Source organism: the organism of the source record quoted next, unplaced genomic scaffold, assembly GCF_019419815.1.
Source record: "Pyrus x bretschneideri cultivar Hongxiangsu unplaced genomic scaffold, Pyrus_bretschneideri_v1 Contig34, whole genome shotgun sequence".
Lineage (NCBI taxonomy): Eukaryota > Viridiplantae > Streptophyta > Magnoliopsida > Rosales > Rosaceae > Pyrus > Pyrus x bretschneideri.
The window spans coordinates 1,095,153-1,111,247 of NW_025999657.1; the positions used below are offsets into that span (position 1 = coordinate 1,095,153).

The following is a 16,095-nucleotide window of genomic DNA, read 5'->3' on the forward strand; positions in this document are numbered from 1 at the left end:
AAAAAAAAAACTTGATGTACTAAATGTTGAAAATCACAAAACATGAAGATAGTAAATTGAAATTTACCTTAAAATATATATATATATATGTTTTATAATTTAAGTGAAATAATAATACTAGACGATGCTGCTTCAAAGTACACCTAAAAATTAGTCATATGAACGAGGTAGCACACCATGATTCATGATGGAATGGTCGTAACCGTGTGATTGACATCATGCGGATCCCATATAAAATGTTAGCTTAGTTTGATTTGAGGTGATGATCTCAGTCACATATATTTGTCATTCGCGGTAGTCGATTTTGAGATCTCTCTATTACAAGTGCAAAAAAACGTCACGAGACAATAATACTAAAATATATCACATCGTACATGAATATTACTTCTGTATATCAAACCATAAATAACTTAGAGGTATGAGTTACAGCATGTTTGTAAGGGCGGACAATCACCAAACTCCAATGGAACTATGATATGAAATTGCCTACGGATCAAACATAGGCAACAATTCTCAATTTCAATTTAAACAAAACAATGAATCATCAAAATTAACTCCTCAATGCAAATGCAGATCCGATTCAAAATTTGATCAGACAAACTTCGTCTACTCTTCGTTAGAAGCCTTGGCGCTCCGAAAGCCCTTCTTCAACTCAGCAACTCTCTTCACACAAGCAGCCTTCGACTTCCCAGGCACAGCAGCTGCAATCTTCTCCCACCTCATTGACACTTCCTTCGGAAATGCCTTCAAGGCATTCAGCAATGCAATGTCTTCAGTAGAAGACCAACTCTCTTTCTTCACTTCACCATTATCCGCCACCGACTCATCACCCAACTCTTGATTCCCACTTTCAGTTTTCTTGTCATTGGGCTTACGCTTCTTCAGAAACTCTGCATACGAATCTGAATCACTCACTTTCTTCTCTCCCAATTCTTTGGCCTTTTTTATCACACTCTCCACCTTATGCTTTCCTTGAAATGATTCGGAGATAACCTCCCACCGTCTGAGCTTCCCCACCGGGTGCTTCAAAAGCAGTTTCTTCAAGAACTCAACATCCTCCTCAACCCACTCCGTCTCTTCACCAAAAAACACTGACCCATTACCATTACCTTCGGAAGCCTCACTCCTTTTCTTTTCTATCACAGACCCACTAATAGTTTCAGGCATGGGCGTTGAATCTGCCCCCAATTCGTCAAATCGACGTGGTTTTGATCTCTTCTGAGAAACCCTCTTCTTTGATTCATCCTCTACTTGGGTTGCAATTTCTGGGAAGTCGACGACTGGGCCATGACCAACCCGAATGTCACCACCAGTGACAGGTGCAGGAGCAAAGGGGCCAATGAGGAGGGCGAGAGCGGCCCATATAAGAAGAGATTGGTAGGGTTCGGATAGGAGGAAGAAGGCAAGACCCATTAACAGAAACGAGATCAAGATGGTAAAGAAAATGAATGGTTTGCTCAGATTCTTGTAATGGGGTTGCAGGTCTGTGGCAGAAGAAGCTACTGCTTTGGATTGGAAGAGGAACCTAGGCCTTGCGTCCTCATCCAAAAACTCCATTTTCGGATCTCGAAGCTAAAAGCTTTAGACACAGCCCTTTATATATACTACTAGCCCTTGTGGTTCTTCTGAAGGTCAAACGCGACGGCTTCGTTTTGGCAGCAGCGCTGAAAGGTGAAATAGGAAGGTAAGTATCAATAATGTCCAGCCCGAGATGTAAATTAAAGATACTCTAAACGATTATCCAAAAGAACAAAGAAATCTGAAAAACTGATATTTTCAACATAAACAAAATGCCCTTATGCCAAACAGATTAGACATAAAAAACCACCCAACAATTATGAGCGCCATATTGGGTTCGATGCCTGGCACTGGTGAATCACACGATGGTGGTCAGGAAAGGCTAAAATACCTCTGTGAGTCTTTACGGCCCCTGCAAGGATTGACTGCCACGGCAAAGCCACTTGCTGATCCCCTTTCAAACTTTTTTTAGAAAAAATTCTTGTAAATAACTAAACACCCACTACATTATTCAAGAAAGTAAACAAAAAGGAAACAAACTACAAACTTTCACTTGCTAAAGTTTTAAGCCAATCGACTTCAACTTGTGAACATCTCCCATTCCTCTCGTTTAATGAAATTTTGATAGCCTGCTCACTGTTTTTACTATTCCTAAGTATATGGTAACAATCCAACTTCAACTTCAATTATCATCACACTTCAAATCCACAAAGTAACTTTTGGGCACATCAAAGGGATAGAGAATCGAATGAAGAACAATCCGGAGAAATTAGTTGTAATTGAAACTGCATGGGCCAAATTGGAACTCAACTCACTTGTCACTCTATAGACATACAATCACGTTAAACCTAATAAAAATGTAAGTGAATCCTGGAAAAGCACTTAGATGCTTTATGCAAGAAGCACATAATTGGTGCTTCTTCCAAAATGCACCTCAAGTGCTTTTATAACCTAAAAACACTTTATCAAAAACGCTTTCAATCAATTTAAAAGGACTTCTAAACGAAAATATTGAATGTCACAAAAAGATAAACTTGTGAGCATAACGTTAATTTGTAATACCTAAGACCTTTTCATAGTATTTCAATCTCGTTTTTCACCTTATACTATATACTATAACAAAACATACGGGAACTCAAAACTAACACATACATACAATGCATCCATGTATATATATAATATATGTAAACTAATCCATTTTTTTAGTAGGAAAAACGGCATTGATTCTACAGGACGACTACAAGTCCCTCCATCGAAAAAAACACAAACGTTTAAATACGGCCAGGATTATTGAGAGATCGGATGATAAAATTCAAAACTAGGACATGCAATCCAATCCAATCCAATCAATGAGTTAAACAGTAGAATCGTTAAACAATTAATAATTAAAAAAATGTAATATTTTATATATATTCATCAATTGGATTAGCAGAAGAATCAGAGAAAATGGAGACAGAGAGGTGAATAAATTTAGGGATTCATACCGGAACCCAAGAATCGGAGGAGGAGAGATGCGGCTGCAGCCTGCAGTAATAAAATTTGGAGTCAGTCTGGGAACGGAGCCGACAAGATTGAGATTTGAGAGGCGTGTACTTTAGTAGATCCAGCAACAAACATAAACCATCGACACTACGTCGTTTCAGGTTTTAGTTTAATTAATTAATTAACCTTTTCATTTGAAAAAAAAAAATTTAATAAACCCTTTAATAACCATTTTGCTTTTTGAAATCGTGTTTAGTTAGTCTTCAAAAATATGAAAATTATTTTTTTGAGTTTTCAAAATTTGACATTGAGTTTTCAAAATTTGGAGTTGAGATTCTACTTTTTAGTTTGAAAATTGAAAATAATTGCTAAACAAGATTTCAATTTTCAACCAAAATTCAAATTAAAAACTGAAAACTAAATGAAAACTACTTTGAGCTTCAAGAAAAAAATGAAACTGAAAACCAAAATTTAAAAACTCAATAAAGTAGTTTTTATATTTTAGTTTTTAGCTTTTCAAAAAAAATAAAAGGAGTTATCAAATAAATTTTTACCATTCAATTAAAAAATAAAATAAAAATAAAATGGTTATCAAACGTTTTTAAGACCATCTTTAAAAGAATATGTCGAATTCTAAGTAGAATGCCACATAATTAAATTTGTTCCAACTGATATGTCAATCCTACGTGAATTAAAACATAAGCTTTTTTATGTCAAAGTTGACATATAAATTTAAGAAAAAGAAGATCTAACATTGTCACGTTGACTATTAAATTAACCTTTAACATTTATATTTTAATATCTTCCTCGGAGATGCTCTAAAATCCCAATACTTTTTCCTCTCAAGCTGCACCTCTTGGCATACACTCCCCATTTTGTTATTTTTTTTTTCACGTTCATGCGCGCCTCATTTTATAAACCCTTCCGTTTTGATCTCTCAGAAACCTTAATCAGAGTTGGCTCCAGCAATTTTTATTGCCGATGTTATAAAACCCAGATTTCATTTTCGAGAACCCATTCTGCTAAACTCACCCCCGACGATTCTCAGCTTCTTCACTGTCTTTGTCAAAGTCGGTGTCAAGACGCACGTAAGCTGCTTGAGAAATTGCCTGAGAGAAGCAGCCATGGCCGCATTGTTCACTGGACTTGTTTGCTCACGAAATACTCGAGAAGTGGCTGGGTCGATGAGGCACGGATGCTCTTTGATATCATGCCCGAGAAGAACATTGTTTCTTACAATGCAATGTTGTCTGGGTATGTGCAATCTGGGAGGTTGAATGAGGGCTGGCGATTCTTTTATGAGATGCCAGAGAGAAACGTTGTTTCCTGGACTTCAATGCTCTGTGGGTTTGCGGATGCGGGGAGGATTGGCGAGGCGAGGCAGTTGTTTGACGCGATGCCAGAGAGGAACGTTTTTTCTTGGAATTCGATGATTGCTGGGTTGATTAAGAATGGGGATTTGGAGGGAGCAGGGCAGGTTTTTGACCAAATGCCGACGAAGAATGTTGTTTCTTGGAATGCTATGATTTCTGGGTATGCTGAGAATTGTAGAATGGACGAAGCAAGAGTTTTGTTTGATGAGATGCTCGATAGGAATGTGATTACTTGGACTAGCATGATATCCGGTTACTGTCGGTCTGGCCATGTGGATGAGGGATACTCTTTGTTTCAAAAAATGCCTGAGAGGAATGTTGTTTCTTGGACAGCCATGATTGGCGGCTTTTCTTGGAATGGCTTCTATAAAGAAGCTCTGTCGCTATTTCTTGAACTTAAGGGGAACTACGACACAAAACCAAACGGAGAGACCTTCATATCGCTTGTTTATGCTTGTGCGGGTATTGGTTTGCCTCATCTTGTCAAGCAACTACATGCTCAGTTGATTGTCGATGGTTGGGACCACGATGATTATGATGGCAGATTATCAAAGAGCCTCATTCACATGTACTCGGCCTATGGTATCATGGATTCCGCGTGCTTTCTTTTCATCAAGAACTCAAGTAACTGTACTGCGCAGTCTTGTAATTCTATGATTAACGGTTACATACAGATTGGGCAGCTAGAACAGGCACAAATTTGCTTTGACAATGCACCCATCCGAGACAAGATCTCTTGGACGTCTATGATAACTGGGTATTTTAGCGTTGGACAAGTATCAAAGGCTTGTAATATGTTTCAAATCATGCCAGATAAGGATGCAATTGCATGGACAGTGATGATTTCGGGGCACATCCAAAATGAGCTTTTTGCTGAAGCTACCAATTTGTTTTCAGAAATGAGGTCAGAAGGTGTTTTGCCTCTCAGTTCAACATATTCAGTTCTTCTTGGAGCTGCAGGTGCAATGGCATATCTTGATTCTGGGAAACAGTTCCACAGCCTGCTGATCAAAACACAGTATGAATTTGACTTGTTTATTAACAACGCACTGATTTCCATGTATGCCAAATGTGGGGAGCTAGATGATGCTTACCGTACATTCTCAAACATGTGTTTCCGGGATTTGATTTCTTGGAATTCCATGATTATGGGGTTTTCAGACCACGGACAGGCAAATGAGACTCTGAAGATCTTTGGAGCCATGGTCAAATCTACAATCCGACCAAATTCGGTCACTTTTTTGGGCATCCTATCAGCATGTAGCCATGCAGGGCTTGTCCAGAGAGGGTGGGATTTTTTCCATGCCATGAGCAATGTTTATGCAATTCAACCAGCTTTGGAGCATTACATTTGTATGATTAATCTTCTGGGAAGAGCTGGGAAAGTAAAAGAAGCAGGAGAATTTGTTTCAAGGCTTCCCTTCAAACCAGATCGCACTGTTTGGGGTGCATTGCTTGGTATATGCGGATTTGGTGAAACGAATGCTGATGTTGCTAGATATGCAGCCAAAAATCTCCTAGAGCTGGATCCTTTAAATGCACCAGCCCATGTGGTGCTTTGCAACATATATGCAGCAAATGGTCAGCATATTGAGGAAAGACAGCTGAGAAGGGAGATGGGATTCAAAGGAGTGAGAAAGGTTCCTGGATGCAGTTGGATTCTGGTGCAAGGGAAAGTTAATGTATTCCTCTCAGGCGATAAACTCCATCCCGAAGTGGATGAGATGCTATCCCTTGTATTTGGCACTATTAGTGAGTCATAAATCTATGCATCTAATATATCAAGAAAGTTTAACCTACACTGGAAACTCATGACATGCCTGCTCTGAATGTTGAGGAAAATCCTCTCACGATTTCATTATACCAAATGCCGTTTGAAAATAATGGAAGGAAGAAAGCATATAATAGTGGAAAGGAACATGGAGTGAACGGAAATATGTTTGACAGACAGAGGTTCCTTCACTTGATTAAAGAGGTTGGTTTGATGCAAATTTCTGTAGTTTGTTTTACTTTTTGAATTCATAAGAACACTTAAAATAGTTGCTGCCTCTATGCCAATATCAATTTTTATCCCGAGGAGTGTTTATATGTTCCTTAAGAGCGTGATAAACCTCGTACATTCTGATCATATTTTTTATGGTATCAAAATCTGATTAGCACCTTTTGAACAGTTTTGTTTTTGCAGGGAAAAGGTCCAATATCCACATAGGAGGGAACTTTGAGGAATATTGGAGCAGCCAATTATGTCACCCAATACCTTAAAAGGTGAGGAATTTAGTCTCGTATACATTCATTCTTCCAATTTGCAAAACAAAACAAATTTTAAGAAACTAATAAAAATTGATAATTAAACAGGATTAATAAAATCCGATCTGATCTGATCAGTTAACTTGAACTCCAGTGTCATATGTTTGTCCAACTTTCCAGTCTTGTGGTATAGTGTTCGGAGGAACAACCCAAGTCTCGTCATCATCGCTGAATAACATTCTTATTTGCAAGGGTCCACCACTTGGTGCTGAAGTTGTTGTCCAAATTGCTCCAATACTCCTGTCCAGTACTACGCATACAAAGTTTGTTGTCTGCAGCAATTTTTTAAATATAAGTTAATATAAATATAAATATATATTATTTCAATTATATGTGTAATGAGGAAGGTGACATATTTAATTAACAATAAAAGCAAGTAATTAAAACTAGGTTGATGATTAAGAACAAGAGTTTTATTAGCTATAAACAAACATATGATATAATTTGTCTACCTAACAAATCTTTTAATTTTATTTCAAGAAAAAGCCAGTGCTTGTGAAGAGCAAGGCAAGTTGGTTTGGTTCATATGTATTGAATATCCTGACTCACACACACACACCTCACACAGCTGGACAGCGGTGATATCTTTCTTCCCTTGCTGGTACCATATTACAAAAGCCAAATAATAAGGATTGTTGCTGTGCTCATCGATCTTGATTGTAATATTTTTGTTTGGATAGCTGCATGAAACACTGCATGTTTGGAAAAAGAGGACAGATTATTGAGGAGCTACTTGAGTCATATAGATTTATCACAAAATCATGCAGGTTCCTCAAAGTTGCTTTCAGGATTTAGGCTGTTAATTACCGTCTGTACTCAATATCAATGACACCAAGTGACAGCAGAGAAGCAGCTGCTTCAGTGCTTTGAGCCATCCGGCCAAACGCTTGCTTACTCATGATGAAGTCTGTGCCATCACTCGAGCCTTGGTCAGTTATAACTACAGTTACTCCTTTGTCTGTGCAATAGGCACTATTGGTGCACCTCACCTAGGGAACCATCAAGAAAATTAATTATGATCACAAAAATTGAACACGCGTTTGCGCACACACACACACATCTTACAATCGTGCATGCTCACCTGGTAACAAGCTCCACATCCGAGGCCACTGCGATAGAGGTCAGAGGCAGCTGAGACATCCCCGCCATTGAGTGTTGCTCCAAATGAACCAAATCCACATGCACCACCTGCAGTTCGATACAAGAAAATATCTAGTAAGCATATGCCTGCAACATAAAAGATTTTGCTCATTCTTTTTCTTTGATTAAAAGTCTCTTACTGTCTGTTCCTTGTGCTTCAGAATTCGGATAATAAGTTGCTCGAGAGTGAATGAAGCAGTCACTGCACGTTGCAGCCTCGCTCGGAGATTGCAGTAAAAGCAAAACAATGAGAAGGGAGAGTACTTGAGACCCAAGAGAGAAAGCCATTAGCAAAATAGAGAAAGGAGAGCTTGCTAATGATCAATATTATTGCAAAGGTGGTATTGCAATATTGCACGAACCTATAGCTAAATGTTTACTCGTATTTATAGTAAACTGTAAAGGCCATCTTCAAATTTGGTAAGCTTTACTAACTTTGACATTCTGCTCTGCCCAAGAATATTTGTTTTGCTTTTTTTTTTTTTTTGAATAGAAACGCTAAGGAGAATCTCTCAAAGCGAGACTCTCCGTGAACTCTCTGTTACCTCGCGATTTAATGTTAATTTCCATACCAACATCAACATTGTAAAACATTGTGTGAAAAACATGAGGTGACAAAGAGTCTAAAGAGAGCCCCACTTTTGAAAGAGTCTCGTTATCATTTTTTTTTAGGAATTATGATTAGTGGAGTTCTGTTACTTGTGGTTTGTCGGCTACCTTCCTAGCCAGATTATTTACATGATTTAAAATAATATTGTGGAAAACTTGTTTCTCACCTTTGGGATGTGTTTGTAATCATTTCATGTCCTATTGTGTAATTCTTTTGGTATTGATTAAATTAATAAAAAAAAAGTCATTTGCTAAACTGTCATTTGCTTAACCAAATCCAAATGAGTGCTCTATTCAATTTTCTCCATCAGGTAGGTAGGCACTCATCATGTTATTTTCTTTGTTTCCGTCTATCGATGTTTGTGTTTTTCACACTATCACGTGATACTACATATTTACATAGATTATATCAACACATAAGATCTATTTGTTGTTATTATACTGGAAGTCGATGAATATCAATCATAAGTATGTTACACAGATAGTATAACACTTGGACTAGTAATAGAATAAGCGTGACAGTAAAAGATTTATCTATATTGTGGATAAGCATTAATTTATATGATGAAAAATATTTGTTTCTATCACAACTTGTTGGGTCGCAATTGACAATGGCTTTAATAAACCCTAGTGAGAGTGGTCAGAATCGAATATTGAGACTTTTGAATACGCAGTAAAGAGATTTGGTTGGAAATTATGTTGGAAATACAAGAGAAAGTTAGGGGCTTTTGCACTAGATAAGTAAACCCTATGTATGTAATGTGTTAGGCATCTCAAATTTTCCCACCTAAGAGCTAGTTATATATGTATATGAGCACACGGGCTGTGAATTTTTGGGGATGGGGAAGGTTTTAGGAAACACCCTTCCTTCACGTAAGGTTTTTTTTTAGCGAAATAGTTCTTCATTTTAGTATCTTAGATTAAAAAAATAATAGAAGGTGTCCATGAGATTTTTCACAGCCAATCATTTTGATTATACTGTGAAAAATCTCTGTTAAATTGAAGAAACCACCCATTCAAGTGGAGGGGTTGGTTTGACAAAAATACCCTAAATTTAATGGAGATTTTTCATAGAAGGGCTAAAATGATTGATGGTAGACAATCTCAATAACCACTTCTATTGATTTTAAATCTCAGAGACCAAAATGAAGAATTATGCTAATTTTAGAAACCATTTTAGCTAAAAGGCCTTCGTATAATCATAATTATTGGGTTTAGATGGCCCAAACGGAGTAGGATCCCATCCGGATCCTATTTGTGGGGAGCCAAATGATCAATCAATTGTATCCGTTTATCGTAGATCGTGCGGTTAGAAATTAATTTTGTTTAAAATTAAATATAAACAGTATCCAACAAAAATTGACCACACGATGTTCGATAAACGATGAACGATTGCGATTGATTGATCATTTGGATCCCCACAAAGAGGATCCTTGTCCGGCCCAAACGTGAAATGGTGGTTTTGCAAGTACAACTTATAGTATTAATTTTAATTGATGGTAATTATTAGATACAGCAGTTGGATGTATACAATGATATAGTGTTGTAGTAATATATTTGTACTTTGTTTTAAAGCATAGTAAGTCTCTTTTTAATAAGGTTTCATTTTTCCTTGAAGTCCACTCCAAGCATGCCCCTTCTTCCAACTTGATCATCCTTAATATGATATGTTTTTATTTTATTGCATGGTGGTACCAATGCAAAGAGAATACCATTTCAAGTGTTAAATAATATATATATATATATAGATCGTTTAACAAGAGGGATTCTTATTTTCCAAAAAAATGAGAACATCCTCTTGACTGTTGGATTGCCTTTTAATGAAATTCTGTGGTTGAGATTAAATCACAGACCACACAATTTCATTAAAGGCAATCTAACAGCCAAGAGAGTGTCCTAATTTTTTTTGAAAAATGAGGATCCCTCTTGTTAAAGGATTCATAAATATATGTTGCAAGACAATGTGACTTGCATTGTTAGGCTTGCCATCGTAATTAGTACTAACACGATTTTCCTTTGAATATGTAGGTTAATGGCTTAACTATCTCTGTACTCTTTGAAATTTCACTTCAATCTGAAACTTAAACTTTTGTTACTTAATTTCGAAAACTTAACTCGTTCTCACTTTGCTTCTTACTAGTAAAGTCCATTAATAAATCTGTTAAAATTGTTAACATGACACAATAAGGCTGATTGGTTAAATGATACTCGAGTTTAAGTTTCATGAGATTTTACCGTAAATAAGCTTAGTTTAAATCGATGGTGGAGCTAGTATGGGGTCATTGGGTGTTCATGACTCTAACAAGTTCAACATCACTATGTATATTTGTCTATGTATTTGTATTTGACTCCTATAAACAACTAGAAAAAAAAAAAGAAAAAGTTAGCAACACTAAATTACAACCTCCTTCTTCCATACTTTTCTATCATTCCTGTATCTACCTTTTCTCTCTTCTTGCATGCGACTTTACTGTGCACACTTAGTGCTCGATGAAATGTCTATGTTGACAAGCCTTGACAATCTTCAACATAACTTTACAATTTCCTATTTTCGGCCTGACAAGCCTCTCATTGTCGACATATGTTGGAAGGAATCACCAGGTGCTCGACAAGAAATGGTCCAATGAAGTTTTTTTTGTCGAAATCATGACCCGTTATTTTAAATATTGGCTTTGCCACTTTGCTACTGGTTTAAATTACATGAAACTAATAAAAAATGACTTCAAAACTTTAATTTTAACCAAAATTATTCAAACAACTTTATTTAATGGTTAATGCAAAAAAAATTGCCACATGTCACACATTACGTGCACTGACACGCATGCCTATTTCACGAACTGGAATTGTCTGCCCTCCCCATCCCATACCTTTCCCATCCCCTCCTATTTCTGTGATCACGGTTAAGCCACGTCAACATTTTATATTCCCATTGTTTTTTGTCTTATTATTTCTATAAAAAAAAATCAATATAAAATGTTGACGTGGTTTAACTGTGACCACATAAATAGGAGAAGATGTGAAGGATATGGGATAAAGAGGGCAGACAATCCAGGTCCTCTTTCACATGAAATGTTAGTTTTCTTTCTCTTTTTCACATCTTTACCATCACTTTTTTATTTTCCTCGGATTCCTTTCCTTCTCATCTTTCACCAGTTCACCCAACCTTCTTTCTCTTTTTCTCCCATCTTTCACGGAAGAGGATCCTCTCTTGAGCACAAGATGGGGATCCTGTTGACCAAGAAATCCGGGCCGTTCAAATTTAATCCAACGGTTGCAATTATTATAACTTTTAGAATATCCTCTATTTGAAACCGTTGAATTAATTTTGAACGGTCCAGATTTCGTTATTAGAAGGATCTTCCATCTTTCATGTCATCTTTTTGTTTTCCCCAAATTCCATCCTCCCTCCTCTCACTCTCTTTCTCTCTCTCTCTTCACCCTTGGTCAACTTTGGTAAGATTTGTGTGGACCAACATTTTACTTTCTCACAATCTATCTCTCTATATCCTCTTCATTATTGTTTATTAGAAATTATTAATTAAGAAACAGTTCCTAATAAAGTTTGATTAATCCATAATATCAAATATTTTACAAATGGTGATTGTTTATCAATTAATATTTTAAAATAGTAGTTATTTCTCAATTAATATTTTAGAAATAGGGATTATTTCTAAATAAATATTCATAAAATAGTGACTATTCCTCAATAAATATAAATATTTTTAAAATAGTCAATAAATATTTTAAATAGTGACTAATTCTTAATTAATATTTTAAAAATAGCGATTGTTTCTCAGTAAGTAAATAAAAGGTTCATGGAATGATGGTATAAAAAACAAACAACGAAACAAAAAACAAATAATAACACAAGAATAAACGGGAGAGTGACGTGAGCGGCGAGAGGAGATAGATGATTGTGTGTGACCTCACGCCTTATCTGCACGTGTCAGGTATCAGGGGCCCACGTGGCTGCGTGAGTTAGTTGTCAGTTCGTTTTTTATGTTTTGTTATTTTTAAGAACTTATGTTTGATGGATTTAGCATCTCTCTCTTCTTGTCGACATGGGATTTGGATTCTCTCCTGAGTCCAAAGAGAGGATCCTTCTGATCAAAGAATTTGGACTGTTGGATGAAAATTTAACGGTTATAATTATTATAATTTTAAAATAACTTCTTATTTGTAGCCGTTGAATTTTTATCCAACAGTCCAAGTCATTTGGTTAGGAGGATCCTCTCCTCAAGGAGAGGATCCAAGTCCGTTGACATGGAGCGGTTTATGAATAGGCCTTCAGTATATGCCGACGTAGACTACCACTAAATAAAGGAGAGGAAAGAAGTCAATTCAACCATATATGTCATCGATGACATGGAAACCATTTTAGGGTTTGGACCCCTATGCAAAAGTTTCAATCTGATGAGCTAAGGATGGGAATAACTTGCATCATAAGCTACCCTTTTAGCTTACATGAGTTGAGGAAGGTCGTATCGACACTCTGGTCTAAATTCAGATCTTGTGGGCTTAGCTTAACTCGCATATACGAGTTTACCAAAAAAAAAAAAAAAAAACTCGCATATACGATTGCACTTGCGTTTGATGACCTGGGCTACCGTGACATCTGGGGTACGGGTGACAACTCGTGTTCAAACTTTCATGCCAGCCGATATATAATTAGAGTCAACTCAAACATGACACGATATTAGTTAGGTCATCTTTTCTAAACTTGAACACGACACAATTATTAAACTTATTACATGCTAATATCACAACTTTGGCTTGGTGATGAACATGGATAAAAGTACATCCATGTTCGTGCTCTACAACATGTCCAACATACAACATTTTAATAGAGGGATCCTTAGACCACCTCTAATGGAGATGGCTAAAAGGCCATAGACCCTTTTTTTAGCCCCTTTTTGGTAAAACAGCCAATGAAAGGCTGGGCAAAAAATGTGTGGAATTCACCAGGCCAAATAATGGCCTTTTGACTATCGAGCTGGCTACTTCTAGTCACCCTCTCAGACCCTTTTTTTAGGCCCATATGTCACCCTCCAGCGCACTAATATTAGCAGCAATAACTTGCTGATGTCAGCTAGCTGTTTGATTTTTTTTTCCCAAATGAAATTTAAAAAAAAAAAAAAATCTAATTTTTTTGTTCCCACAAATAGCTATGGCATTTCTACACCATTTTTCACATTTTTTTCACCCTTACATACTAACCTACCTCTTTTATTCTAATTTTTCACATTATATTCACCTCATACACTCTTTTCATACCCACCCCTCTCTTAGGGTGTGTTTGTTGCATCGGACAATTTCAGACTGGACTAGATTCAAGAACTAACCTGGACTCGGTTAGACTAGACTGAGCTGAACTAACTTAGTGAAACGTTTGGAGTAGAGTCATACTAAGAAGTTGGACTAACAATAAATTATTGTTATATTTTAATTTATTTTCTATTAAAACTATCAAAATGAATATATTGAAAATTAGAAGGGCATAGCCCTTTCTTCTTCACGAATTGCAGATGGTCCCCTGCAACTTGGAGAATTATCGAAGTTTCAATAACAAAGGCTTACCCCCATTCAAAACCCAAAAAACAGAGATCCAAATTTCCAATAACAATGAAAAATGATTATTACAAACAAAAAAATACCCTAAAAAGAACCAATTAATTGTTGGTGCTCGCGGCTGAAGATAAACATCGAAAAGGCTCTGTTAAGGCTGTCGTCGAATAGCCGAACTCGATCAAGCAAAGAAATCGGGAGACTATAGATCGGATTCGGTTCGAGATTCGTATCCAAGGCAACCTCAGGGAGGAAGTCATTTATAAATTTCCGATCCAGTTAAGAAACATCCGAGTCTTGTAATTAGAAAAATGACTTTTTGGATGACCTAACGAGGGAGAGACAGAGAGAGATGCATGAGGAATTGCGAAGAAGGAGGCAACGTAGTGAGGAAAGGCATTCTTAGCAATCTCATGGTTCAATTGGAATATAAAATATATTTATTATATATAGATATTTATTATTTTATATTTTATATAATTATGTATATAGGTATTATTTAAATTATTTAAAATTTACATATTAATTATTTATTATGTAAATAATAAATAATTCATATGTAATTTACGTAATATGTAATGTAATTCTTTTATAATGAATTTTTTTGAATTAATATAAACTATAATATTCAAGTGATATTACTACCAGACTAGTATGGACGACCTAACGAGGTCAGGAGTCCACACGAGTTCGGGCTAGTCTCATTTAAGTTGGTCCCCAAGCATATCAAACATGGGATAATAATCCTAGCTAGTCCCCATTTAAGAAGGTGAAACAAACACACTCTTAATCTAAGTTGTTAACATGCAAGTAATATTAAAATATTTAACAAAATATGTAACAATACCAACATGAAACTTAAAGAATATGTAACAATACGAATAAGTTAAAAAATAAACTAAAAAACAATAAATTATTAAGGGGTTATGTTTAGCCTATTTCGATTGGAGATGATATATAAATATAGTCTGACACTATTCATTTAGAATAATTTTTTACAGGGTTATAATCCTGGATGGAGCTATACTTAACTCTTTCGATTGGAGATGAATCCAGAGAGAATCAGTCTCTAGTGTCAAGTTTTGAAGTCCCCTAGATGTCGCCAAATCCATTCCTTCTCCAACCGCAAATGCCTCCGCATCAACAGGAGTAAAAACATTCTCAAACCTCCTTTTGCCATCCCTGCGACAAACCTTCCTCATCTCGAACCACAATACCCAACCAACGATGTTGATTAGGTTATATATGAAACATAAACACTGAACTTAATCATGTCATCCAAGTAGAAATAGGCTGGATCCAGCCCCTGCCGAATCAAAACCTTAATTTGCTATAAAGAAACTAATATTAAATCTAAGATAACATTTGATAACCATTTTGGTTTTTAGTTTTTAATTTTTAATTTTAATTTTTATAAAAGTTGAAAACTGAAAACCAAATTTCGAAAATTCAAAAATGTAGTTTCACTTTTTAGTTTTCAATTTTTGATCTTCAATTTCATTATTTTGAAAATTAAAAATAAAATGGTCTTACTATCATATCAAGCAGACGCTATAGGAGCAGTCTTTGCTCTTGTTTTATTTATTTATTTATTTATTGTGTTTTGGCCTCATATTATATAGAGCATGACGCTGGGTGAAAATCACGGCAAACAAAAAATTAGTTTTTCTCGTCACAATATATAAAACAGGACAGGATCTTTTTCCTAGGAATCTCATGATCTTACTCGTTTATCATATATCGTGCGGTTAATTTTCGTTAGGTACTATTCATATTTAATTTTAAATTTTAAATTTTAAAATGTTTTCTGACTGCACGATATCCGATAAATGAATGAAAGCACGGAACCCTTAGGATCCCTAGGAAAAGGAACCTCGGATCCTTTTCCTATAAAACAAAGGAGCTAAAGTGAGAGTTTCTCCAATGATCAAGTAATGCGAGATACAAAAAAAAGAAGTTAAAACACAGGATAAAAGCGTGATAGGCCTAGTTTGCACATAAATATATAAGTGAGTTAAATTACATAATTAATCAATCATAATATTTTATGTTCATTTACAAAATTTAAATATAATATTTTATTTTCCTTTACAAAATTTAA

General features: G+C 35.8%; 3 protein-coding genes across 8 annotated transcripts; 1 reads left to right on the forward strand and 2 right to left on the reverse strand.

Annotated features, from left to right (window-relative positions):
* Positions 1 to 371: 371 nt before the first annotated feature.
* Positions 372 to 3,156, reverse strand: LOC103961094 (transcription factor MAMYB). 3 transcript variants are annotated; one of them, XM_048591602.1, is made up of 3 exons: positions 3,003 to 3,091; positions 1,910 to 1,980; positions 372 to 1,664 (listed from the first exon to the last, which is right to left on the reverse strand). In XM_048591602.1, exon 3 carries the CDS (start codon positions 1,555 to 1,557, stop codon positions 607 to 609), a length of 951 nt encoding a protein of 316 aa, XP_048447559.1. In that variant the 5' UTR covers positions 1,558 to 1,664; positions 1,910 to 1,980; positions 3,003 to 3,091; the 3' UTR covers positions 372 to 606. The 3 variants fall into 3 exon arrangements, with proteins under 3 accessions (XP_048447559.1, XP_048447560.1, XP_009371880.2); XM_048591603.1 differs by having other exon boundaries at positions 1,910 to 1,972; positions 3,003 to 3,073; XM_009373605.3 differs by lacking the exon at positions 1,910 to 1,980 and having other exon boundaries at positions 3,003 to 3,156.
* Positions 3,157 to 3,831: 675 nt separating this feature from the next.
* LOC103931612 (pentatricopeptide repeat-containing protein At1g32415, mitochondrial) lies at positions 3,832 to 8,398 on the forward strand. 4 transcript variants are annotated; one of them, XR_007260952.1, is made up of 4 exons: positions 3,832 to 6,125; positions 6,545 to 6,638; positions 7,448 to 7,895; positions 7,982 to 8,398. XR_007260952.1 is itself a non-coding variant. In XM_018643585.2 (3 exons), the coding sequence occupies exons 1-2, from the start codon at positions 3,899 to 3,901 to the stop codon at positions 6,633 to 6,635; spliced, it is 2,304 nt and encodes a 767-aa protein (XP_018499101.2). In that variant the 5' UTR covers positions 3,832 to 3,898; the 3' UTR covers positions 6,636 to 6,638; positions 7,161 to 7,368. The 4 variants fall into 4 exon arrangements, 1 of the variants encoding a protein (XP_018499101.2); XR_007260951.1 differs by having other exon boundaries at positions 6,559 to 6,638; XR_007260953.1 differs by lacking the exons at positions 7,448 to 7,895; positions 7,982 to 8,398 and adding an exon at positions 7,161 to 7,368.
* On the reverse strand, positions 6,640 to 8,108 carry LOC103931602 (expansin-like B1). Its single transcript, XM_009341121.3, has 5 exons — positions 7,961 to 8,108; positions 7,762 to 7,868; positions 7,488 to 7,669; positions 7,240 to 7,372; positions 6,640 to 6,952 (listed from the first exon to the last, which is right to left on the reverse strand). Exons 1-5 carry the CDS (start codon positions 8,106 to 8,108, stop codon positions 6,755 to 6,757), a joined length of 768 nt encoding a protein of 255 aa, XP_009339396.1. The 3' UTR covers positions 6,640 to 6,754.
* Positions 8,399 to 16,095: the final 7,697 nt, after the last annotated feature.

Bases quoted from the DNA above. Each gene is read 5' to 3' on its own strand.
- LOC103961094 (XM_009373605.3), bottom strand. From the start codon at position 1,557: ATGGAGTTTTTGGATGAGGACGCAAGGCCTAGGTTCCTCTTCCAATCC.
- LOC103931612 (XM_018643585.2), top strand. From the start codon at position 3,899: ATGCGCGCCTCATTTTATAAACCCTTCCGTTTTGATCTCTCAGAAACC. The intron at 6,126-6,558 runs GTGAGTCATAAA...TTGTTTTTGCAG, and splicing joins CCTTGTATTTGGCACTATTA to GGAAAAGGTCCAATATCCAC.
- LOC103931602 (XM_009341121.3), bottom strand. From the start codon at position 8,108: ATGGCTTTCTCTCTTGGGTCTCAAGTACTCTCCCTTCTCATTGTTTTG. The intron at 7,869-7,960 runs GTAAGAGACTTT...ATCGAACTGCAG, and splicing joins TGAAGCACAAGGAACAGACA to GTGGTGCATGTGGATTTGGT. The intron at 7,373-7,487 runs GTAATTAACAGC...CCAAACATGCAG, and splicing joins ATTGATATTGAGTACAGACG to TGTTTCATGCAGCTATCCAA.